General features: G+C 48.1%; 1 protein-coding gene across 3 annotated transcripts; it reads left to right on the top strand.

The window, feature by feature from the left end:
* The first annotated feature begins 243 nt into the window (after nt 1–243).
* Nucleotides 244–26,133, top strand: LOC135370701 (membrane metallo-endopeptidase-like 1). 3 transcript variants are annotated; one of them, XM_064604501.1, is made up of 22 exons: nt 244–610; nt 782–944; nt 2,130–2,269; nt 2,484–2,549; nt 4,555–4,713; nt 4,804–4,905; nt 7,160–7,380; nt 10,640–10,816; nt 10,957–11,037; nt 13,482–13,621; nt 14,906–15,116; nt 18,429–18,533; nt 18,595–18,642; nt 19,414–19,529; nt 20,457–20,512; nt 21,543–21,594; nt 23,652–23,719; nt 24,264–24,394; nt 24,874–24,939; nt 25,595–25,699; nt 25,755–25,825; nt 25,919–26,133. In XM_064604501.1, exons 1-22 carry the CDS (start codon nt 565–567, stop codon nt 26,016–26,018), a joined length of 2,424 nt encoding a protein of 807 aa, XP_064460571.1. In that variant the 5' UTR covers nt 244–564; the 3' UTR covers nt 26,019–26,133. The 3 variants fall into 3 exon arrangements, with proteins under 3 accessions (XP_064460571.1, XP_064460573.1, XP_064460572.1); XM_064604502.1 differs by lacking the exon at nt 18,429–18,533 and having other exon boundaries at nt 245–610; XM_064604503.1 differs by lacking the exons at nt 20,457–20,512; nt 21,543–21,594.
* The last annotated feature ends 408 nt before the right edge of the window (nt 26,134–26,541 follow it).

Here is a 26,541-nt window from a genome sequence, read left to right as displayed (position 1 = left end):
AAATTGGGAGTAGATTTACGCGTTAAGGTGAGTTAGCCTCTTTGTGTGGCGACATGGTGCACGTGCCGCAGGGTAGGATTGCGGATAGTTTCGACCACCAGGGGTTGACTAAGTCAACCTCCTCCAAAGCCAGGAAGTGTGAGGAAAAAAGAGAAGCAGTAGCGTAGTTCCGCGACACGTAGCTCACGTGAAGTCGTCCCGCGCTACTCATCCCAACGCGCCATGTTCCTAGTCGTCCTGCTCCGTGCCCACGATGTTCCACTGTCGGCATCTTCCATTCTGTCTTCTGGTAGATTGTCAGGTCGTCATTCCGTTCCCCCGCTCATCTTTTATTCAGTAATTTCATTCATCTCATCCTCTCATCGCTAATTCACTACCCGTCATTAATTGGGCCCTCATGTCACGATCCGTGGCCAATTGCCGCGTGCTATGCGCCACTGCGGAGAAAGACGAAGAAGAAGAAGAAGAAGTCGTCCCGTGACTTCGGATTCTGCTACCTCGTCTGCGAAGGAAACTGTGCTTAGAAGTCGAATGCATTCATCCAACTTGGCTGCATAATTCAAGATGGTGAAGTCTGAATGGTACCGGAGGTTAACCGAGAAGTCCAAGGGTAAGCCAAACTTGTTTTCCATTTCTTTTTTTTTTTTTTTCGAGCACTCAGTTCGGCTACTTTCATGCGAAGCTTGAGGTCTTTCTGGTGAGGTTGCCTGCGCTTCGTTTTACGCTTTGCGAACCATCGTGATATGTAATCTCGTGTATGTTGTCTCTTGCTGGATTTCAGCTGGATTTCGCAGCCGCAAGTCCGCGATGTCGAGGCGTGCTAAAGAGTTCCTCAAGAGGGCTCGTATGGCAAGCGTCTTGCGACGCAAGGCACGGGCTCGTGGAGGACTAGCACGCCGAAAGTCTTATTCTACTTATGGCTTTGGTGGATACTTCTTTACACGGTAAAAGAAAAGATGCCATAAAATATTTATTCAAAAGTGACTTCACCGATACACAAGTTAGTTGAGCACCTGTAACTTGAAGACGCTGCCGCTCTAGCAGTGTCTTTTTTTATCAACAATTACTCCGAAGACATACAGGGTGTCCCAGAAAACGTGTCATTGAATTTTAACAAGAAAACTATGCCACATAGAAATATGCGGTAAACGCCATTTGTTCTCACTAGATTTTCGCCACCTCCTGATATGCATGCCATGCAACCTAAGTTTAATTATGCACTCAATGCAGGCGGCACATGGTGTTGTCTACGTATAAAGCTCATAAGGACATTCAATCATGGTGAATATCGAAGTGATTGCGCAGCGCAATGCGAAGTTATAACGCAAAACGTGCGATTCCCGTAGTCAAAACAACCAAGATGGCGGTGTTGCGAAGCGCAGTTGACACGCAGCTCCCCAGACTGCGACGTGTCGCTTTGGCAGGCAGGGCAGACGTCTCCGCGTTATGTTATTTCACTGCCTTTCAGTATAAGCAGACGATATCCCTTTTGGTTGTCGTCTGCTAATTATGTCAGCAATTACCTTCCGCACGTAGCTTATTTCGGGAGCAACATATGCAACGGTTACACGAAATCTATAATGAACACCGGTGTTCCATCCGACTGGCGGTGGGATATGCAACACATCGCCGTCTGGGGAGCAGCATGTCAACTGCTCTTCGCAACAATCGCAACACCGCCATCTTGATTCTTTTGACTACGGGAATTGACTACAGCATTTGACTACGGGAGGCGTGAAGGTCAACGAAAACGAAACTGAGAGTTCTCCCTTCTTCGTGACAGTATAATCTCCCAGGATGCAACGCGTGCGCAAGGAGCACTGGGATTTCCTGGGATCGTCCATTATACCCTTACCACATGAGCAGGCTTCAATCATCATTGAAGCAAACGATCATTGAACACGCGAGCGCCACCAAGCGTTTAACGTGTGATGCAACCTGTCAGACAGCATTGGGCCCAATGCACTTTGGGAAGTTTGGAGCCACGCACATGTTCAATAGCCATTTCAATGGTCATTGAAGAGTGCCTTGTGACAGGGATATTGCTCGTAGCTGCCTGGTGCAGTTGGTGAGATTGTGCGCAGTTGTTGCGTGGCGCATTTAGCATATATGTTGCACTCCACTTTCAGTGTGGACGACTTCGTGGACAAAGTATGGGACGAGAGGTCTCCCCTGGAGCAAACTCTGATTGGCTTCATTTTGTGTCTTTCGATCGCCCTCTGCATTAACGCTACCTTCTGCTATTATCTCATCGACACCTGGATGAGAGGTACGCATACATTTGAAGAAGGAAACAAATGGGAGCTTCTCCGCGCCTACAGCAGCAAAGAGGATGACAGTTGAGCTGTTGGGAAACATGTTCGTAACGACCTACGTTAGCAATTACTCCGCGTACAGCGATCTCTACCACTGCAGTTGTAACAAACGACACTTTTCTAGTACTTTTTCCGGGATTTTCTAAGTCTTCTGTTCCCACCTTTCAGCCAAGACAGTCACGCATACCAACCCGGAGTATGAAGTATGCGATACAGACACATGCAAGCGGGCAGGTGAGGCATCTATTTCGCGTTCTCGCACCGCTGGAGCATCGATAGCTAAACGCAGAGTCACTGAATAGCTTCAGAGTAGTACAAGTTCTACGCCAGGGGGCGCCGTGTGGGTGGGGACTCCGTTAAGTTCGTCTGCTATGTTAATGACTGATCTCGTCTGTAGACGTTCGTTAATTCGTTCTTCTTTATTCGACCACTCTCTTGGACGACAATGCTTCGAGGCCCTCTAAACAAAATCGCACGTGCTGTTAAGGCTAAACCACATGGAGCGACAACTAGCGCGATTTTCGCGTCGCGCGACCCATCTGTTGTCGCGCGACGGGCCAGCGATGCCGCACTCTGTGCTTCCTTCGCGACGTCGCGAGCGACCGCCTCTGTCAGATTTGTGTCGCGGTCGCTCGTCGCCAACATGTCATCATATTTAGTTGTTTTGTACACGTTTATCAACGTCGTGTTAGCAGGCATACGGCTCGCGCGTCTGGGTACTGTGTGCGCGAGATCACGTTGTTGTCGCGCCTTGTGGTTCGGGACACGACAAGCCATCTCGTCGCGCTTATTGCGACGTCGCCGTGCGCGACGATCGCTCTCAAAAATCGCTCCATGTGGTTTAGCCTTTACGGTCAGCGTGCTGCAGTTCGCGGTGTGAAATAAGTTTGCCGCAGCATACGGTCGTTTTGCCTGAGCGAAAGAAACTGCACTCTTATTAAAAACGAACTTCACCGCGTATCACGCTCCTATAGCCAACCATCACCCCGAATGGCATCTGTCTATCCCCGGATTTGCTGAAAACGGGAGGCGTACGCCTTTTTTGTACGCTTATGCAGTACATACCTAATTTGTACAAAAAATGCGTTTTTAACAAATCAGGCGCGAGAACGATGTCGCTAGAGATGATAGTTGGCTAGGAGCGTGCAATGCGGTGAAGTTCACTTTTAAGGGCCAGCTCTCAGTTGGCGACGCCCGACGTGACGCAGTGAGCGCGGGCGGCGGAAGTAGAGGCGCATTTCCGCCGCCCCGTCCGCGCGCACGATTTTCATGTTTCCACCACAGTGGCATTTTGTCGTCCAAAGCAGTGAATAATCAGCACGTGTGGCCTTTCTGTATCACCTGATTGGCCAGTATATCGTTCCCGGCAGTTCTCGCCGACGTCGTGAAAGAAGTCCGAATATGCATGCTATTGCTTTATTTATTTATCTATTTATTTATTTATTTTTTGCTGGACGTCTTTTCAGTCCCAACGGCGGAAATGTGCGTCTATTTCCGCCGTCCGCTCACGACGTCGCGTCGCGCTTCGCCAAGTGAGAGCTGGCCCTAAGAGTGTGCGGTTCCACTGGCCTGTCAGCAAAATGCCACCGAGTTGCAGATTTTGTCCAATGGGAGAGCGGCGCTCTCAATGTTGCCGGACGACTGTCTTGATAGTGCCCGGGAAAAGGAATGCAATACTCTGAGCGAAGATATTCAGCGACTCCAGTTAGACGGATGTGGGGAGGACGAGACATGCTTCAAAATGAGACGCGTACAGCACAAGGTACATCGGGCTCCTGGTGCGACACCTCAACGCAGATAGCACCTGGTCAGTAGACCTCTCCCCGAGAAACGTCATCATGACGTTGGTCGACAGACTGAAACCCAAACAAATCGGAAGGGGAGGGCTGGGTTCCACGAATGGGCACTCCGAAGGTCGCGTCTTTTTCAGGGACCATCGTAATCCCCTCAAGAACGTGGCTTTCGGGCGCGACCTTGTTCGCCCCCTAGCTTCGAGCGTATAGTTCAACTCTACCAAATTGGTGGCGCTGTCATTTGTTTACAAACAGGGAGAGGTCTGAACGCTGCCGTAGAGCACGAGAACAAGGCTTCATCCTGCCCTTCTCTTCCGATATTTCTACCCGTTCCCGAAGACCATGTCTATGACAAGATTGTCCCTCAAGCTTCTCGTCGTGGAACGCCGTTCTGATTACAGCACTTCTTTCTGACACTGTTCAGTTTCTGACTGTTCTTTTTTCAGCTCGCGTAACGGACGTGGTGAACATCACTGTAGAACCATGTGACAGTTTTCCAAATTATGTCTGCGATGCAGCACGCACGACGTTCCCATTGAGTGTGCTCCAGTACAGCGGAGGCCGGTGGAAAAATGCCCTGCGCAGTGCGCAGCATGAGATCGCTAGTAAGACGCAAGTACTACGCCGTTTGCAGCGTTTTGCCTTCGCCTAAAGAGTCGACGAGAACTTACTCTGAGCACTCTCTCTCTGGGCAGGCTTTATGGAGGCCTACGACGAAGGATCGAATATAACGGAAGAGACGTACGCTATGCCAGGGCAAGACGTTCTCCGCGGATTCTACAACGTGTGCCACCAAGGTAAGGCTTATGCTTAGTGCAGCCATGGGCGCCGTCACAGGGGTGGCAAGAGGGGGCCGCGCCCCCCCCCCCCCCGCTACTGGCTTCAGCAACTAAATATTGCCGTTGCAACACAATCACAAATTATGATTCCCATTTTCCCTCCGCGTTCCAGAAACGTTCTGAGATTCCGAGCCACGACAATGTAGTTGAGGGTGCAGTTGACGCACAGAAGTAGATACAGATCACGTACCGTGCCCGCCCCAAACCTTCTGCCCCCCACTACCCTGGAACAAATCATGCAGGGCGCCCATCAGAACAGCTTGACTGAATTGTGAGTAGGCGACTTCAGAAAATCCCAGAGACCTTAGCGCCGCTTTGAACTATGGGAACTTGCTGGAAACAAAGGAGGAGAAGGTCCCCAAGCTATCTCGGTTCCTTCTCTCTCTGCTGATTGTCCACGAGGAGTCAGCGAAAACGAAATGTGAAAGACGGTTTATTTCCCTCCCAGGATGCAGCCAGTATACGCAAGGAGCACTGGGATTTTCTGAAATCGTCTATTTTTCGCCTTTACCACGCAGCACCAAAGGCACATTCTTATGTATAATTTATAATTGGGGGTTTACGTCGCGAGACAACTGAGATCATGAGCGACGCCACAGCGGTCGGTATGTGGATTGCTTTTGCCCACCTGAAGATTCTTTAAAGTGCGATGAAAGCTCACCACACGGCACCCTGTATTTAACGTCCCTCGCGAAAGACAGCGTGTCTAAGCAACTTGTACCCTGGCACCAAGTTGCTGGCGTCCTCGGCAGGGTTGGAACCCGCGATCTCGGGATCAGAAGGCGAACACGCTACAGACCGAGCCACCGAGGCCGGTAAAGGCACGGGAGCGTGCCTTTGTTCGTACGGAAGGACAGTCCGCGCATTCTAAGGTTTAAGAGGGGTCACATATGGCCGGGCTTTCTAACAAGAAAGGGGTAGTCTGCGATTCTCCCGAGGAGTGGCTTCCTCTTCCTGCTTCATAGATGACTAACCTTAATCTATTGAGGAGGAGCAAGGGTACCCGTTTCAGCCCAAGTTCCCTTTGAGCTGATAGCCTGCATGTGGTGTACATGTGGGCCTTCTACCAACGTCTTTGGTACACATCTCATATGACACCCTGAAGGAAGTGAACTCCAAAGTGCCACAGACCTTTTAGCAGGATAGACACGGCTACCTGTGACATTAATGTCTCCTATGGCGGAACTGAATTCGCGAAAAAAACAAGTGCGCGAGTGCCGCGCCAGGATTCAAATTACTCGAGGCTCCGCAGTTCACGTGAAGTTCATGCCGATGCGGCGCGTGCTTGGTAGCATCCCCGACACGAAATCGTGAGGGACTATACGTTCGAACACTGGCGCCGGCACTCATCGACTTTTTCGTGAATTACGTGAATTTCTTCGCTCGTCAGGTGCTTAGGGGCAGTAGGTGTTTGTGTCGTCCCTGGCTGGAGCTCGCCTCAGCTCATGTCTTTCTGTAACTCCTATGACATCATCCGTGTGTTCGTGCGAGCTGCATCCTCACGGAATATTCCAGTGGAAGAAAAAGCAAACTACTCACGGGACAGAAGTTCCATCGCTTTTCATGTTGAGTATTCGCATGGCGCAGAAATCTCGGGAATGGCGTATACTGCGGGCATAGCAGACGACGGCCCTGTCGTCTGCTACAGAATACCTTGTAGCTAGACCGCAGGATACTCCCCAAGGTTAAAGAGTGGAATAAGGCATAACGTTGAACGCTCAGGTGACATTAGAAACATGTGATATTTTAGGTTCATCAGCCATTAGTGACATTAGAAAGCTGATATTTTAGTGGCGGACATGGCAGACGACACCAACGGCGCTGTCGTCTGCTACGGAATATCCTGTGGCTGAACCGCAGGATATTCCCCATGGTTCCAAGAGCGAAATAAGACATAACGTTGAAAGCTCACGTGACATTAGAAAGTTAATATTTTTGTGGCATTAGTTATTAGTGACACTAGAAAGCTGTGATATTTTAGTGGCGGGCATAGCAGACGACACCAACGGCCCTGTCGTCTGCTGCGGAATATCTCGCGGCTCACCCGCAGGATATTCCTCATGGTTAAAAAAGCGGAATAAGACATAACGTTGAACGCTCACGTGACATTAGAAAGCTGTGATATTTTTATGTGCATCTTCCGGTAGTGTATTCTGGGAAATATCGCCCGTGTGAACACGGTAACTATATGACGTCTGTACGGCATCTGCAGAACTGAACAACCAGCAACAGGCGCAGTCCATACACGAAATTGTGGATATCTTGGAGAGCGTGTTAATCGTCAAATGGCCCATGTTGGAAATCTTTGAAAGCGTGAACATTTTCAAGACTGTGGAAAACCTTCACATGTCTTACGGCGTCGACGTAATCGTCAGCATCAGCGTGCAGAGGAACGTAATGAAGACTAGAAATATTCAACCCTATATCATACATGTAAGTGTTCTACAAGTCAACTTTGCCCATAAATCTAAAGACGTCTGGGATTGGGTTGGGTGGGCAAAAGACTACGTTGTAATCAGTGCGCCCTATAGGGCACCGGCATGCTTCTAATTCTAACTGTTGCTTTAACACTATAGTTCCATGCTTTCAAAGCAAACACATAAAACAAATACGTAAATATTTATTAAAGGAGCTCAGAACGCACGTCAATCACTACCTTTTTTTTTTCAAGCCAATTCATTAACCTGCCTATTAAAATGCACCGTGCAAAGTGATTCATTCAACGGTTGTATAAATATCGCAGAATCTGATTTTGAAAATCGCGATCGTGCGAAACGGTGGCAATGCCCGGAACGAGCCTAGCAGACGCTCACGTCATTTAGACGTCACTACGGTACAGCTCGCTGGTTGGTTTAGAGGAACGTCGTCTGCTATTTCTCGCACGGAACGACGCCGTAAGCCAGTGTTTCTTTTCGCTTGTTTCTTTGATTTATTAGATACAGTAAACGAACATCGGTCCATAGACACCGTTCGAGGCATGGTTTAAGGTTAGTCCGTGAGATTGCGGAGGTCACTCTCATCGAGAAGTCCCCGAACAACGTTAGCCAAAAATCGGTCAATCTGTCCCTGCTCGAGCTCGCTTTTGTCTAGCGCGATATTCCACAGTAGGTGGACTGTGAAAATAAACTTCAGTTATCAGTTAAACTCTGTTCTGTGCGTGTTTTCTACCGCGTTCCTGATCGTGATGATTGTTATACTGACATCAAGCGTTGCTGTACTTCACGCTTCAAAATGTTCGCCGCATCGCTATGATCAATAATTCTCAAATCGCTTCGATTAGAAACTTTTGTTACTCATTTAATGTCTCATTCAGCTGGAGGAGTGTTCTTGCCGGTACGTTGCCAGACGCAATCAAGTGAAATCTATCGCAGTGCCATCGCTGGCACGTCGCGGCAGCAGACGTGGTCCAAAGATCAACTGCTGACCGTCCATTGACTGTGGCAAAGACCAACAGAACCGAGCAATGTCATACAACCACCACAATTTATGGCCAACTTACCAATCATCGAGCTAAACAACGAGAATTAGCTGATGCAGGCTACAAACATGGACGGCAGAAACACACCAGTTGCTTGATTTCATCCGAGCTGTCCCGGCGCCATTTGTTCGGTTACCACATGGCGACCGACCACGCCGGTTAAGTTTGCGCCCGCCGACATGAAAGGCATATTACGGTACGGCGTACAGCTCATCATTCTGCATCTCTGCAGAGTCCAAATTTCCCACTCTGAAAGTGGCAACACGTGTCGATACACGAGCAGGCACTTCGAAGTCATCCATTATTCGCCAATTGATAGCGAGAAAGCAACAAAAAAGAAATCACGGTCGTTCCAATGATGGATCCGACGGAAATGCGTTAGCATTACAACCCTTTGGGAACTTCCCTTCACAACGCTACACAACCCTTCACACGAACCCTACATAACGCTATCGCTAGACAGCATCCGCAACCCAACGAGCCTGGCTTCCTCCGATCCAGCTTGGCGACGCCGTCTCGCAGCCTCAGCCTTCTTTCGCCGCCGCTCTTCCGCACAGCTTTCATAACCCATGGCGCGCCCACGCGGACACGTCTAAACCTGTCGACCACCACTGCTGCACTGCCGACGCGCTGGCGCCGCGTCGCACTCTCAGCGCGGCCTCTCCTTCTCTCTCCACTCACCGCGCATGCCCGCCGCGCAGTGGCTACAGACAGAGCACGCCGCGATTCTTTCGTAGCGATGTCAACGCATTAAAAGTAAACCGGTCAGCACTGACCTCGATAGAAGCGCTGTCACCCCTTTGAACCGTAATGACATCACCGATGGCGTTTTCTCCTGTTCCGCCTCGTTTGACCCTGCGGAGCGAGTCGAGCGGGAACGCGCGTGGTGATGTTCGAGTGTTTCGGTGTTTTTCTTCCTCTTCTTCTTTTATGAAAAATATCGCATACAGAGAAAATTTGTGTTCATCGTCAAGTAAGCTGCTTTCACAGCGCGTTTGGAACATAATTTTTTTTATGGCTTTCTGTATTCCTGTGTGAATCGACTTCCCTGTCGGCCTGGTGTCCACCACCTTCTTACATGCCCCAATGTACGAACTACATGAATAAGGGCGAGGGCACAGGCTATAGCTACACTCCTGGCAAACCATCATCCCGAATGACAACGTTCTCACCCTAGATTTGTTGAAAACGAGAGGCGGAGCCTATTTTGTGGCCATTATGCACGGCACAGGATAGGCTCCGCCTCCCGTTCTCAACAAATCAGGGGCGAGAACGTTGTCATTCGGGATGATGGTTGGCTACACTGTTAAAACAGAACTTCACCACATAGCACGCTCCTAGCCAACCATCATACCGAATGATATCATTCTGTGTCATGATTTGTTCAAAACAGGGGGGAGGCGCCTATCTGGGACAAGATAATCTGTCCCAGATAGGCGCCTCCTCCCATTTTCACCAAATCAATGCACAGGATGATATCATTCGGAATGATGGTTGGCCAGGAGCGTGCTATGTGGTGAAGTTCTGTTTTAACAGTGTAGGAGCGTGCTATGTGGTGAAGTTCAGTTCTGAGAGTGTAGTGAAACATTCTACTGATTGAAACCTACGAACTACGAAACCTACGAACTACTCTTAGAAATGAACTTCACCGCATAGCACGCTCCTAGCCAACCATCATCTCGAATTATATCGTAATCTGCCCTGATTTGTTGAAAACAGGAGACGTACACTCTTAAAAATGAACTTCACCGCATAGCACGCTCCTAACCATCTAATCATCTCAAATGATATCGTTATCTGCCCTGATTTGTTGAAAACGGGAGGCGTACGCCTTTTCTGTGACAATTATGCATAAGTGTCACAAAAAAGGCGTACGCCTCCCGCTTTCAACAAATCAGGGCAGATAACGATATCATTCGAGATTATTGTTGGCTAGGAGCGTGCTATGCCGTGAAGTTCATTTTTAAGAGTGTACACCTTTTTGTGTGTGTGTGTGTGTGTGACACTTATACTGTTCATAATTGCCACACAAAAAAAAGGCGTACGCCTCCCGTTTTTAACAAATCCGGACAGATAATGATATCATTCGAAATTATGGTTGGCTAGGAGCGTGCTATGCGGTGAAGTTCTTTCTAAGAGAGTACATTTCGACGCTGGTGGAGATATGCCTGTGTGACTGTAGCCCTTACGTTGTCTTGGTTGGGTCACGTCCAGGTTGGGCCACCTGAATTCCTTTTGCCGCAGTGGGCACTCCTGCGGCTATCCCTGACATCTGTAACGATCAGGGACTACACCAATTTGATCACGTCCATAGCGAGGATATTCAGACCACGCATTGAACTAGAAGGCATAGCCAGGGAGATCATATCTATGGAGTACTACTTGGCCAAGGCAAGTGCATTCATTATTGAACCTGTTGCGTCTCGATACGAGAAGTCTACTTGCTGCTAAAATTAGTGTAAAAAAATAACTGCTTTTAACGCAGCGAAAATGTCAGCATTCTCACTGACTAACCAGCACCTTCTCCACAGATGCTTATTATCAAAGACGATTTCAGCGAATACGAGAGAAATGTGTACAAGTTGTCGTCTTTGGCTCGAGACAAGAGTACGGTGAGCATATTTTGTCCATGAGAAGTCCCTGCAGTGAAGTTGTTTCTAATACCTCTGTCCCACGGGCAGCCTCCAATTACCATTCAAACCAATGGCTCTGGTTCAATGTAAGGTCCCTGTATAATAGAGCACTCTTAAGAATGAACTTCACCGCACAGCACGCTCCTAGCCAACCATCATCTCAAATGATATCGTTACCTGCCCTGATTTGTTGCAAACGGGAGGCGTACGCCTTTTTTGTGACACTTATGCTGTTCATAATTGTCACAGAAAAGGCGTACGCCTCCCGTTTCCAACAAATCAGGACAGATAACGATATCATTCGAGATGATGGTTGGCTAGGAGCGTGCTATGCGGTGAAGTTCATTTTTAAGAGTGAGGGGCAGAGGAAATTATCAATTAGCTTTCAATTTATTATTGAAAACTGCCCATGGATAGGGCTTATAAGAGTGCTTGCGCGCTTATGCAGCTGGGTTAACCGTCGCAAAAAAGGCGTGTGTCCTGCTCCCGCGCTTTGCAGAAGTCTCAGGTAATAACGGTATCATTAGCGAGTTTGGTGACGTCACCGTGAAGTTACCGTACCTACCGGAACCAATGACAGCGCACGTACGTGACTCAAAATATTATCTTCTGATTGGACACATTATGCGCGATGTACTCATGTGGTTCTGTCTTTAGAGTGTGCATGAACTCTGTGGGCCCACGCGATGCGGCCCACAAATTAAAAAAAGAATGCCCCGTCGCGCCCACACTCTTAGAAATGAACTTCACCGCATAGCACGCTCCTACACTCTTAAAAATGAACTTCACCACATAGCACGCTCCTAGCCAACCACCATCCCAAATGACAACGTTCTCGCCCCTGATTTGTTGAAAACGGGAGGAGGAGACTATTTTGTGCCGTGTGTCGTGACGTTGCCCACTTGAGTGCGGCCAACAACGGCAAGCTACCTCGACACCCCCCCCCCCCTCATTTTTAAGAGTGTAGCCAACCATCATTTCGAATGATATCGTTATCTGCCCCGATTTGTTGAAACGGGTGGCGTACGCCTTTTTTGTGACAATTATGAACAGCATAAGTGTCACAAAAAAGGCGTACGCCTCCCGTTTTCAACACATCGGGGCAGATAACGATATCGGTCGAGATGATAGTTGGCTAGGAGCGTGATATGCGGTGAAGTTCATTTATAAGAGTGCACTATTCTGCGTTACCAGGACGTCAGTGGCAGGGAGACGCGGAGGTTTCTCAGCAATGCGCTTGCAGGTACGGTACGCGACGCTTTCGATGCATCACACAGCCCCGCTTTCACATGTGCACGAGGGCCAAAATCTATGTTGTGAGGTCCACTCACTCCTACTAAACGCCACAGCGTCCGCGTCTATCGCGGCATACACGGACGCGCCGCCTTCACGGGGCACCGCACAGTGGCGTCTTCTGGAATTAGAACGGACGCCAAAAGCCGTTTCGCGTGCGTTGTCGGTACGCGAAGCGTGCTGCATGCAGTTGTGCAAGCATGCAGTTGTGCACCATCCCGCTGGTGCAAGACTTTTTGGGACCGAGAACTCTCTCTGAATGAAATGTCAGTGTAGATAAGTTCGTATAGGGTTTTTGAAATGGGTCCGCAGAGTTGTAGGAATGGTTTGCGGGCCCGACGCTACGTCGACACGTTACGAAAGGAGGAGTCCACGGGGACTTGACGTAGAACACCAACAATGTACATTTATTACAGGGAACTCCCAGTTACAACTTGCTGGCATCATCAGCAATCAACCCCACTAACACGCGCGGGTGCCTCCTTAACGGGAAGGCTACCTTTTTTCTAACCAATCAGCGAACCCGCTCATGCGCTGTGATCGGAAGACGCCCGGCGTCGCGACGAGGGACATTGGGAGGAGGGGGAGAAGAGGGGTCGCGCCGGAGTCGTCTATATTTAGGGAGTGACTTTTTCGGGTTAAACCCGATTCCGCCCGGTTATTCCCCCGGAACTGACCTAAGACCAATTCGGGTTAAACCAGTTACTACCGAATACCAGTTACTATGAAATCCTCAAGTGACGTTTCCGCTGAAGACGAACAAAGGTTCCCACGTGTAACGCATGTAAGAATGGGTCACTTACGTTCCCAACATCCACCCATGTGTGTCAACACTGTCCATGCCTTCGGGGATTACAGATGGTAGATCACGATCCCGCAAAAGAAAAAAAAAGGAGAGAGAGAGAGAGATCTGAGAAAGGCATTTAACCTGAAAAAGTCACTCCCTATCTATATTCTGATGGGCCGCGGGGCGGCAAAGTTTGGGAACCACTTCCGTGAGTGATGAGAAAGCATGGATCCGTTTGCTGAAACAGATGATGAACCGTAACAACTGACTATCGTAATAAATATCGTGAGCTGCATCAAAGTATAGTATCGTCGTACTTCAGTGTTTGTACTTCCGCGTATAGGTTCACTGGCACGACATCATACGCCACATGTATGCGAAGGCCTACGGCTCCGAAGACAATTACGACCGCTGGCTGGTGCACATATGGGATCTGTCGTACCTTGTTTACATCTACAGGCTCCTACAGGACGACTATAATGCGTAAGGTGACGTGGATGCGTTACCGCGGGGGCCAGTGAAAGCACTCTTTTCGAGCAGAACTTGCACAGAATGACACCGTTATCGCTCCTGATTTGTGGAAAGCCCACGGCGTACGCCTTTTCCTGGCAATTAAACGTAACTGAACGTAAAGGGCAACAAAAAGGCGTACGCCACCAGTTTTCAACAAATCACGGGAGAGGACGGTGTCGTTCAAGAAGGATGGCTGGCTAGCAGTGTGTTATGCTGTCAAGTTCTGTTTTGAGGGTGTAACTGCGCAGGAGTCCTTAAAAAGTGTGTGCTTCTGTTTTCAACCAGAGGACAGAACCATGTGGATGATGGTGAACTATAGGAGCGCGTTATGGCGCTGACACTTTTGCGATGACCTTTTGTGACACTTACGCAGTTTCACAAAAACAAACAACCAAGAAGGACGAGGACGGGAAGACAGGTTGACACCACAACTACTATCATAATTTCACACTCTTCACCTCCGCATGAACTTCACCGCATAGCACGCTCACAGCCAACCATCACCTGGAATGACATCGTTCTCTCCCCAGGGGCCTTAATCGCTTCATCGTCGTTACGGTCGTTACAAGCTAACGAGTGGCGGGAAATTCAAAAAGGTGGGCACGTGACACATTGCGCGTGACGTGTACCACAGCTTTCACGTATCGCGCGAAGAGCGCCGTGCACGTGTTTTATCACATGCCCGCCTTTTTAAATTTCCCGCCCGCCCTTTTGAATTTCCCGCCACTCGTTAACTTGTAACGAACGTAACGACGATGATGCGATTAAGCCCCCTGGGAGCTTAATCGCTTCATCGTCGTTACGTTCGTTACAAGTTCGTAACGTAACGTTCGTACAAGAAGTTCGTTAGCTTGTAACGACCGTAACGACGATGAAGCGATTAAGCCCCCTGATTTGATGGAAACGGGAGGCGTACGCCATTTTTATGACAATTATAAACTGCATAAGTGTCGCAAAAAAAGGCGTACGCCTCCCGTTTTCAACAAATCAGGGGAAAGAACGAGGTCATTCGAGATTATGGTTGGCTAGGAGTGTGCTATGCAGTGAAGTTCATTTTTAAGAGTGCGTGTTATGTGTCAGAAAAAGGCGTGTACTCTCGCGTTACACATATATCAGGAGTGATAACGGTATCATTTTGTGCACGTTTTTGCCGCCAGTGTGTTATACGGTGAAATTCTGAGTGTGTGGGTATGAAAATCGACGCTTTTAGCCAGCATTGTGGTGTAGTAGTGGGCTGCTATGGTATTCCTGCAGACGTGCCATAGTGAACTACGTGGGCTGGAAAGTGGTCATGCATTTTGGCGTGCTCACATTTCGGCACTACTTTGAGGACTTCGAGAAAAAAGTCTTCGGCTATCAGCAGTCCAATAAGGCATCCGACGTCTGTGCCGAGCTCATGGTCCTCCTGCTGCCTGTTCAAAGCGATTACCTCGCACACAATCCGCTACACGACAAACCTTCTATCGTAAGTATGCGTGCCTTCACAGCTTCTAGGAGATCTCCCATGAGAGTGTCAGAAGTATAGAATGCTGGTCTGAACCTGGTGTACCTATATGTCACAGACTCCCCTTTGTGTCCCTCTGCACTTTATCATCTTAGCTTAGTATTCACCGCCGCACCATGGCCATATAGTCTTGCCTCAGAGCTCGGGCTCATCCAATCATCTCTGCAAAATGACGTGTACGCATGTTTGAGTTCCAGTCTCAGCACAATCGCTTTTTATCGTGCCGCTGCTATTGCCGTTTCATCAAGTATCGTTCTTCAGTTGAAGACCGCATGACATGCAGGGGTGGGCAGTAATACTCCTATTTTAGTAGAAGTAGAAGTAGTTGTAGTAGAAGTACTAATACATAGTACTTCCTAGAAATCGGTATTATAATACTATTACGTAATACTTTGATTCTGAGGTATTATAATACATAATACTAATACTTGTGTGTACTACAGAGTAATACTAGTAATATATTCATACATAACTTAAGGAGAAAGAAAGAAAAAGAAAAACGAAAATGTGTCCAATTTGTGCATTACTTATCGAGACAGTCATTCTCCAATGACGTTCTATTTCAGGTGCTCACAGTTTTAGCACGTTCTCAAAGGGGTAGTGCACTGTGAGGCATGCCCTTTTCGAATATGATAAGATAGCGTTGATCAATTCGATCACAGTGAACAGCTTGCTCTCAGTGTGGCACAGTTTTGATTTCGTCCAGTGTGGACCATAAAATGTGGGCCCTTCAAGAGCCCCTGACTGGCCATAGTGCGACCGCGTTCAGGGATGACGGGACTGGACGCACTCTTTCATACGACAAAGAGATTGAAACGGGATGACTCATCCTTACGGACGATGAACTGGAACGAATGCCGGGAAGCCTTCAGTACACGACCTTCTTGGGAGTAAGGGAGTAAACCCTGGCCCCGAGGTCACTCCCTTTGGGATAATTTGGGGTAGAGGGGAATAATAGGGACCCTGTTCGTGTCTAAATGTTTGTAGGACACGAAAAATTACTGATAAAGTGCACAGGTGACACTCATCCCGTCGCACTTACGACCCCTGCGAAAGTATTACACATTGAAAAGTATCAAGATATCGTACATGTAGTACCTCGCTTTTGTGTACTGTAATGCAGTCCAAATACATATCGAAAATGAGTATTACAATACATAATACAAATACTGAAAAGTATTGTAATACAAATAGTAATACCCCCCTGATGACATGGCTCGCTCGTGTGGTACAGCTACGGTCAACCTTAATAATAACACTGGAAAAAAATAGGTCTCATTTCCCCCTGCGATAACAGCCACCCTTTGAGCACTAGGGGAATGTTAATTGAACAAAATCCTTGCGTGAAACTAACAGAATGATTTTGTTCAATTAAGATTTCCTCATGGCCCCAAGGGTTGCTGTAATCACGTTCGGGCACGAGACCACATTTTTTCCAGTGTTATTATTAAGGTTGACCGGAGCTGTACGACCTACTAGATTATAACCACCACGTCACAGGCACCCCTGCGAAGCGCCGCATTTGGAAGCTAGCGGTGGCGCTACTCATCAGTCCGGTTATTGCTTCCTCAATTTCTGCAATACTTTGTACTTGAGCTTTCCTTAGTGTTTTTTAAGAGATGGAAGGTTCCGCGAATCCACGAATCTTACGAATCTCGAATCTTTAGAATCGTTTCTTTAAAAAAAGTTTAAAAACCCAGGAAATAAAAAAACGTCTACTGAAAAGCGTTTTGAAACAAAATATGATACGTTTGTTTAATGGAAAAAAAAATAATACTTCAGTTTCGGGAGAAAATATATATCCATATATTTCACATATCGTTCATCGAGTACAAGAAATACATTAATTCTCGAGTCTGAATTATTTCCATTAAGGTAAAGCAACAATCAAAAGCAAAACCACGTCATTTTTAAACTTGTAATCCTGCCTGAACTCTTTCTAGTCCAGGGACGCGTTGCAGGTTGCAGCGCAGACAACGGGTAAGAAAGCACGGAAGAATGCACTGCGGAAGAATACGCGGTGCCATGTCACTCCTCACCGGCGGAGCGCGGAGCAACGTAAATACGCTTCAACGAAGGCACACATATTCAGCCGGCACACGTATTATTCAACAAGCACACGAGTACACGACTCAGGAGGCACATATTATTCAGCGGGCACAAAGCCGTTTCATACCGTCGTGACGGCTTTGTACCAGCTGAAATTTGGCGATGGGGATCGCTGTGCTTGCTATTGGATAACTGTTTCGGCTGTTTCCGGACGGTTACGGCTGTAGTTTCAACAGCTGTACTTTCTGAGGGAACTTTTTTAAGCAGCACGTGTCCGTCACAGGACTCAGAGCCGTATATTAAAGGGGGTCTGGCCATTGGGAGGAGTCACAAAAAGAGGCTCGACTTGTCAATCACAGTTTCGCTCCACTGATTGGTTTGCTCTTTATCAAGGGGGTCGCCATGACGTCTCACTGCCACCCAAAATGGCGACGAAAACAAACACAGTGAAGCGGGGATTTTGTGACAAAAAATTTTCACAGACGACTATGATTTTACGCTGCAAATGTACATCCTCATATACGTTTCTTGGAAATCAGTTTCAACTGATGCTCATCCATCGATATCTAACCCAAAATAATACGGTTTTGTCGCCGGTGTTAGGCCTAGTGAACACGGCGATCACAACGAAATCATAACAAAAACGGCGCTGTGCTGTACAATCTTATATTTAATTGCTGGATTTCATGAATATAAACATTCTTGCCTCTTATATTCCAACTATTCATGTAGATTTGATTAAAAATCATACCGACAACAGAGTGTCCCAGCAGGTGGTTCTGCCGGCAGCGGTACAACGACGGAAGCAGACGACAATTCCCGACGTGCCTTACGCTCCCTAGGTGGCGCTCATCAAATTGGCACCAAAAATCCACCAATTTTGCAGATTCCGAGAGCTATCCATTTCAATCCCCATCCAATCCACTTGCCACCCAAAATGGCGCTGCCCATGTTGGATAAGGGGTGCAAATAGTGAGGATAGGCTGATTGATAGCGCCCCATATTTCAAGACTTCATTGGTCGGAAAAGTGGGCGGAGCTTCAGGTATAGGCACGACCCATTAATGACCAGACTCCCTTTCAATATACGGGTCTGACGGGAGTGTAGCGCCCCTAGCAGATCGTGCGGACGGGCTCTTCATAGGGGTTGCCGATTATGACACGGTCGTTATAATCTAGTAAGGTCGTGGATACGGCACTAAACTAAGGGTGTTATGTTGTACAGCTGTTCGTGCGGAGAATAGTGGAGGAGCTGAAACTAGCGCTCATCCTCCAGACAAATGAGAATCCGTGGATGGACAGAGAAACGAGTTTTCGAGCTGTAGTCAAGGTTTGTTGTATGTATTATACCCTCCTGTTCTGTAGCCCATATACTCCTCACACATCCACAGATCTCAAGCCTGACGGTGACCTTCTTTCATGAGCACATGGTCAAGGAGGTGAGTGTACCTCTTCGTGTCTGTCGCATATAGAGAGTGGATCCAGGGTGTCTATAGAAGGCATGAAGATGTGCCAGAGATGTGTCGTGAAAGGAGGCGCGGTCAACAGACGACGTCAGAACGTCCAGAAACGTCTGACTGCGCGTGACATCCGCACGGAATATTCCAGAGGAAGAAAAACAACCGCTCATGGGGCGGAAGTCCTATCGCGTCTTTCGTTTGAGCATTTGCACGGCACAGAAACATCGGTAGTGGCGTATACTGCGGACATGCAAACGACACCAGCAGTGCTATAGCAGTGCAGCGACCTATTAACGTATTAACACACTAGCGTATTAACATATTAACATAGTTAGTATGGTGCTTTTTCGGGCTCTCTGCAAATGAACCCGGGCCACAAGGCATAGACATGCACAGGTGGCTTGCACCAGCACGGTTAGGATTGTACTCCTCATGTCGAAGTGTTTTTAAAAATTTTCCTTTCGTAATTGCACGGATACCGCAACAGCTCACGGCATACCCTCCTACTCCAATGTCACGTGACCAAACGTGGTGTCACTGCACAAGCCTCATTTCACGCATGGTTTTGGCGCTCTGTGGCCTTTGTTGCCTTTGTGCCATCAAACACATAATCAATCAATCAATCAATCAATCAATCAATCATTTCACGAGCTACTTACCCCAGTCGTTGGCGTTCGTTCTGGTATCTGTTCTGCATATATTTCACCGAGTACCGAACCGCAACGCTAACCATGGTGATGTTCCGTGCAGAAGTTCGAACCACGAGACACATGCGTAGCGACACTCAAGGCTCTCTACATGAATAACGCCTTGAGGGAAATGGAGAAATTGAACGCCAGCCACGGCAACATAGTCGCAGACCTACGGTGAGCCTCAGACGTTTATGCTGTCTTGGATACAATAGTGAGTTTTAGTGCTTCGTACGCTATCGCCTTTGCGTACATAAGGGATAGCATGGTGGTTCCGCGCAATGCGCAGAGCTCTCGTGAATTGATCTTCGACACGAGGGTCTGGTTGGGAAAAAACAACAGTAATAAAAAGCTCCAACCAAGGTACAGGAAATCCCCTTCCTGTACCTTGGTTTGTGATTTTCATTACTATTGCCTTTCGCCAACCAGACACACAATTGTGTCGACGATCTTCACGAACTGGCTCCGAAACGCCGGCTATCCCCTTCCTGTACCATTTTCATTACTATTGCCACGGTCCGTGCTATATTGCGTTTACCCAATCAGACACACAATTGTAGCCAAAGATGTTCCCGAACAGTCTTCGAAACGTCGGCTATTCCCTTCCTGTACCTTGGTTGGAGATTTTTATTACTGTTCCGTTCACCCAACCAGACACACAATTGTGTCGAAGATGTTCACGAGCTGGCTTCGAAACGTCGGCTATCCCCTTCCTGTACCTTGGTTGGAGATTTTTATTACTATTGTGTTTACCCAACCAGACACACAATTGAATCGAAGATCTTCACGAACTGGCTCCGAAACGTCGGCTATCCCCTTCCTGTACCTTGGAGATTTTCATTACTATTGCGTTTACCCAACCAGACACACAATTGTGTCGAAGATATTCACGAGCTAGCTTCGAAACGTCGGCTATCCCCTTCCTGTACCTTGCATTGGGGATTTTTGTTACTAAAGGTCTTTACGTTTTGTGCGTGCGCAGGACCACCAATGCTATCCCTTACGTACGCAAAGTCGATAGCGTCCCATGCACTAAAACTAATGCTCTACAATTGCCAGCTATATCGAACTGTCCATTTAGGAACCTTACGCCTTGTGTTCCAGGACAATGTCACCATTCACATCTGACATAATTTACCTTGAAAGGAGCAACACAATTGGTACGTGAGCATCCAGCCTGAAAGCAGCGCAGCTTGTTTAGTGAGCACCAAATGGTGGCCCTATGCTACACACCGATGTCGTAGCGGCTGTTTCAGCTCGGTATACCGCACTCTAAGAAAAAATGGGTGTGAAAATGTGGTAACTGGTGGGTGGTATAGTTGCCACCTAGATCAACAAAGCATCTGATAAATGGTGTAAAAGGGTGGTAAAAGCAATTATCATATATCCAAATTGCTACAAAAAGGCGTACGCCCTCCTCGCTCACCGAATCAGAAGCGGTAACCCTGTCATATACGTATAGCAGGTAGAATTTTGCAACGTATAGGCACAACATATGCGACAACTATTACCTCCTAAAAGGTGTAACTGCTGCACCCTTTTTTCTAAGAGTGCGGCTGTGTACCGGTTGACCCATGTGACTGCGTATTTTCACACGATACACATCCGGTACCGGTACAGTGTACCAGCTCAACGTTATAGAGAATGTGACCCGACGCTAACTGGGGCAGCGTGCTGATGCAGCAGCACGCTTTCCTGCTTCAGATTGAAAGGTACTTCGACATTACTTAGCTTTGCTGAGATCGCTTTTTTTTTTTTCTTTACAGTTCTACAACAGTTTTTCCATTCTTACAGGCTCTAGTGGTTAGGTGGTGACATAGGATCAGTTGAAATGAAAAATAAGAACCCCACCTCGCACGATTCCATTTAATTTCCCGTATGATTTTCTGGGCCTCCGCGAAGAACTGCTCCCCCAGCAACAGCTGGCAGTTAAATAGGAACTGTAATATGTCTCATTTAGGGGTCAAGTTATAGAGGCTGTGGTATTGCACACTCGCCACATACGGAGGGAAATGCAGTAATTTCCAAAGCACCCACGTAACGCTACTTGAACAGTTTATAGGGTAAAGACAGAGTGACATGGCGCTTGTAAACTGTCACTCATAATGTCAGTGATAACGACGGACATGCGACACTTTTGTAATTTCATGTGTAATGATAGTGCCGAACACTAATGCTGTATTTCTGCAGTCATCCCGGGATTACTTGTTCACAATGCTACCGAAATATCTTCTTTACCACCGTAAGTGTCTATAGACTTCGCATAAGCACATAGACTTTATGCTATCTGCCTTATTACAATCTGTAGACCTGTGTGGCGATGTCAAATCTCCTCCTGGGGCCTATTCCGACCCGTGTCGATAGCCCGAACGTGTCGTTCGGGAGCGAGAGCACGTGGTATGTGACGCAGACTAACGCTAGCGATGAGAGTTTGGTTTTCCCTGCGCTCCAAAACGCTCTTGCGATGCCGCTCGCGGGAGCGACAGCCCCAACGGCCCAACCATGTCGAGCGAGAGCTATCAAGATGGCCGCACGTTACTTCGCGTGACTCCTATCGATGCCGCCACGGTTGGCACCGGTGTTTAGATCGCGCAACAACGCGTTTGTATCAAACGAGGCGTCTTTCGTGCTTTACCGCTTTCCTATCGCCCATGTACAGACTACCAGCACGATACACAAAAGGTCTGCCTATAAGCTTACATTTCTCCAGTTGTCAACTGTCTTGACAGCCCCTTCGCTGGAATTTAATATCGCGACTAGTTCTGCCTCCTTTGCGTATAGGACGGCCGTGGATAAATTGTGGTACTCGATCGTGAACTGCAACATAATTTCATATTAGTCGTGTGTAGGGCTAGAAGCACGAGACGTTTTCTCCACTGGTTTTCTCCATCGTCCTCGTCGTCTGCTTTCAAAACAAGCAGATTCCACGTGATTCTCCTCCTCCTACGCAATTGGCTGACAGTGCGGAGTCTCGTTCCCAGCCAACTTTAACGACAATCTCAAACCTCGCTCCCGCTTGGCGCTTGTCGGGCTCGGGGTAGCGCTCGACCATGGAGCCGTGCTATGGAGTAAGGAAACACAGGAGCGGCCGTTTCGAACAGATTTCCGTGAGACCCCTCTGGCGGTCGCTCTTGTCAAAACCGCCATTACTTCCTGTCCACCATGTGGTCCTCTCGTTTCGGTTTAGCAACGCTTTGTTGCTCGCGCTGCTTTTCGTGCTTTTACTCTTAAAATGGGAGTACCATTACAACGTTTTGTTAACGTGTTCTTACCGCGGTTGCGGCTGTCGTTCAACAGCAAGCAGCTCTGTCACGGGAATCACGTTTTATTCGAAAGTACGTACTTGATCGGTTGTTTCGTACCCCTGTCTGTGATAGTCATCTTGAATCGTTCGTTTGCAAGCTGGCGCTGTACTACAGCTGCAGATTCATTTGATATCCTCCATTGCTGTGCAAGTTTGATTACTGGCCTGCTTTACCACTTCAGCAACAACGACACAAAACGTAGCGACGTCGTCACACGAACGTCGCTGCCACAGATGATGTTTCTAGTCCTGAGTGCTCGTCCTACCGTGATCGGTCTTGCAGTACAAGCATAAACCAAGAGCAAACCTCCGAACACACACAAATAAAACTGGACGCGCGGCGTTCACCACAATGCAACTATGGTAGCATAATGCAACTGCAAGAGAATCACGACTCCCGTCGTCTGATTATACAGCTGGCCTGCGCATGATCTTGGGGTCACGTGAGCGGTCACATGGTAGACAGGAGCATCCCAGAATGCAATGCGAAGGCCGGCACGCACGTCCCAATGGCAAAAAAGTTAGAAGGGCCGCTCCTGTGTACTGATGGGCGATAGTCATCCAAACATCATTTAGTTTGTTGCCCCGTTCCATCCTTTTTTTACTTTAGTTTGCTGCCCCACTCCGTACTTGTAAACTTGTTAGTTTACTGCCCCACTTTGTCCTTTTTCCCTTACTTTACATGCCCCATTTCACCCTTTTTCTTTAGTTTACATGCCCTATTCCGTCCTTCTTCCCTTTGGTCTGCCCCACCCGTCCTTCTCTTTTTTTTTTTACTTTTATGTCCGGTTCGTCCTTTTAATTTGCTGCCCTACTCCGTCCTTTTTTTCCTTTAGTCTCCTGGCCCGTTCCGTCCTTTTTGCTTTAGTTTACATGCCCATTTAGTTTGCTGCCCCGTTCAGTCCATTTTTTCTTAACTGTGAGAATATATTACGTGGGAAGAAGTTTCCCATTATTTTGCTAAAAGCTGTGCATGTCACACGTGTGTTTTGCAGGGTCCACGGTTTCAGCACAATCGGCGCCTTAATTGCCATGAAGATGATTGAAGCAATCACGTTTGAAGGTGAGCTAATATCCGATACGACGTACTGCGACCGCAAAATATAGGCTCCCCCAGATATCTCCGCATAATGTCACCTAACCGTCACATAACGCTACTCCTCTATGTTGGCTCGCAACGACACACATCGACACGTGAAAAGTTTTCGTAGGCCTGGATTTGACAAACGTGGCGGTTCGCTTCTGCGTGGGAAATCGCGACGGAAGTTCCCATTGGTATCAGCAAGCACGCACGCTTCCTCACTGGCGGAGAGACCTGCCGTGACGTCAGAGACGCATCCCTCGAACATCCCTCTTCTGTTCTTTTTTTTTTAATGAGCGAGCTTTGTGACGTCTTGTGACGTCATATGATAAGAGCACTTTTATTGGTTGCAAAGAATCGTCTGCTACAGCGCGGGAGCAAGGCGACCGGTCGGGTGCTCTGTGTCAGACGCGTAGCCGGCAGCGCCAAGTACCATCGCGTTGCTTCATGAATAAAATTACCATCTAGAATATGACAATAGTGCGTGGCATAACATAACGAAGCTCTTTATATTCATGTGCCTTAGGGTCATACATCAACTACCAACTCGATTATGAGGATTGGTACTCGGAGTGGTCCAGAGAAAATTACGAAGGCTTACTCGGCTGCTTCATTGACAATATGGACCTCTTTTCAGACTACCACGAACTCATGCAGGTAAGTCCTAGTGGAAAATTCGAAGAATGCTGTTAAGATTCAATCACCACATTTCGTATCGGGTTTTCGGTCAGTGCCGTCTTCACTGTTCCAACGCTGTTTTGACCTTAAACCATGAAGACGTATAGACGTGACCGACGGCTTACAGAAAATCCCAGAGAGCTTAGCGCCGCTTTGAACTCTGGGAACTTGCTAATAACAAAGGAGAAGATTGGATGGATTTCCAAGCTGTTTCGGTTCCTCCTCTTTCGACCGATTGTCCACGACGTTCCAGTAACCTCCCAGGATGCAACGCGTACGCAAGCAGCACTGGGATTTTCTGAAATCGTCTATTGCTGCATGGTCAAGGAACGGAGGTTCCAGTTCTAACTGGCATACTCGTTTGTTGCAATAATGGCAACTCACGCTTTGCAACAGGTGGATGGTGTAGTGATTACGTGCACGACGGAATACTGTGTGATTTCTATTACGCGTTTCAGGTCGACTGTCTAACGATCCTGAAGGACGTCGTAGTCATGTCGGGAGCCTCTACACTCGCTTACAAGGTGATGCGCTTTCGTCATGTGGAAGTAGGGGTAGCTGTCGTCACCCTATCCTGACGACTTCACACGAGGTTAGGTAACCAGAGCAAGAGCTGCAGCTTAATTCCCCGTTCCACGTGAACATTAAATATACTAGATGTGTGCAAAGCAACGCTAACATCGCTCCACCAGTGGGAACGGACTTGAACCCGTACCGCTTACCAGCCATCAGGGGCGCACAAAGACCCAGGGGGCACCCAGTATAGCGACGGCTACTTGAGAAACCCATCTCTAATGCACAACACAGCTGCTCAACTGTCCCATGGTGCTGGACGATTGGGCAGGATCACTTGCTGTAGTCCTGGTACGACCGGGGCCCTGATGGTCCAACACGTCTTGTACGTCGATTGCTAAAAACGGGTGTACTCTGGGTCAACATTGGGCTTCGGAAAGGAACCGTCGGTGCAGACTCGCACCACTTGTTGAAGACCCGGTAGGACATAGGGCTGTCTGCAGCGTGTCTATGACCGTAGTTATTTCTCTCCTGTCCCTTGATCTGTTAGTCCATTCTGGATGGTGATCCTTCTTGATCCTTGATGGTTGCTTCTCAGTTGATCGATGACTTGAACGTAGAATGCACGAGGTAGCAGTACTGAGCTAAGTTGATTCCTATACACAGGCTTATCTCATGTTTATGGGAAAATACGAAGAGGAATTCATCAGGGCCAACCTGAAGGGCTTGAAGATAACTCTCAACCAATACTTCTTCCTCCACTTTTCCCTGGTGAGCTCCTATTATTCAATTCGTGTTGCCCCCAGCAATTATTTTACCATTACAGAACTTCTGCGAGTCTACGACATCTGCGTACTATACCAATTTCAATGTACCTGATATAGTAATGCAGCTGAGGTACGTGCAGGATACCAGCTACTCAGTGTAGACTGTGACCCGCTCTTCTCAAGAGTACAGCCCGGCGGTCACTCTCTTCATTTCCACCTGCAGATTGTCACTGCCACTACGACACAATTTCCGCATGGGAACTGACTTCGGATGCACAACGTCGAGCCAGATGAACGCCCCCATCAAATGCTTGGTCATCTGATCGTCCTCTGGTCGGAGTAAATGCCCACGCTGTCATCGACGAGTGGAGCATAGTCAAGATGGCTAAACCCTATACCAAATAGTTTTTAATTAAGCAATAAATAGGACCTTCCATGCGCCCGGTTTCTGTGCACATAACGTGCCAGTGTCGTTAAAAGTCAAACGTCTGCGATAGGCTTACGACACTGCTAACATATAACTTAGAGTAGTTTTACACCTAACGCGAGTCCGCCCTTGTGGCACGTGCTACAGGGTAGGACTTTGGATAACCTGGCGGGGGGGGGGGAGATTTATTGGCAGAAAAAAGGAAAAGATGCGCCGGAAATCTCCGACACACGGTGCTCGAAGCCATGTTTACCTCCTCCACATTGTGTCATTCTTGGTTGGGATCGAACCCGCGATCTTGGGTAATGCCTTGGGGTGTCCCCATGCCTCGGCAAAACTCAAATGAGAGCAATGCGAGCTGGGCACACGTAACGCTCACGCACCGTGAGCTGAGCATGAGCGATCCAAGCATACGTGGT

This window comes from Ornithodoros turicata, chromosome 10, assembly GCF_037126465.1.
Source record: "Ornithodoros turicata isolate Travis chromosome 10, ASM3712646v1, whole genome shotgun sequence".
In the NCBI taxonomy this organism is placed as follows: Eukaryota; Metazoa; Arthropoda; class Arachnida; order Ixodida; family Argasidae; genus Ornithodoros; species Ornithodoros turicata.
The sequence above is the reverse complement of the archived record's forward strand: the minus strand, read 5'-3'. Positions and strand labels throughout refer to the sequence as shown.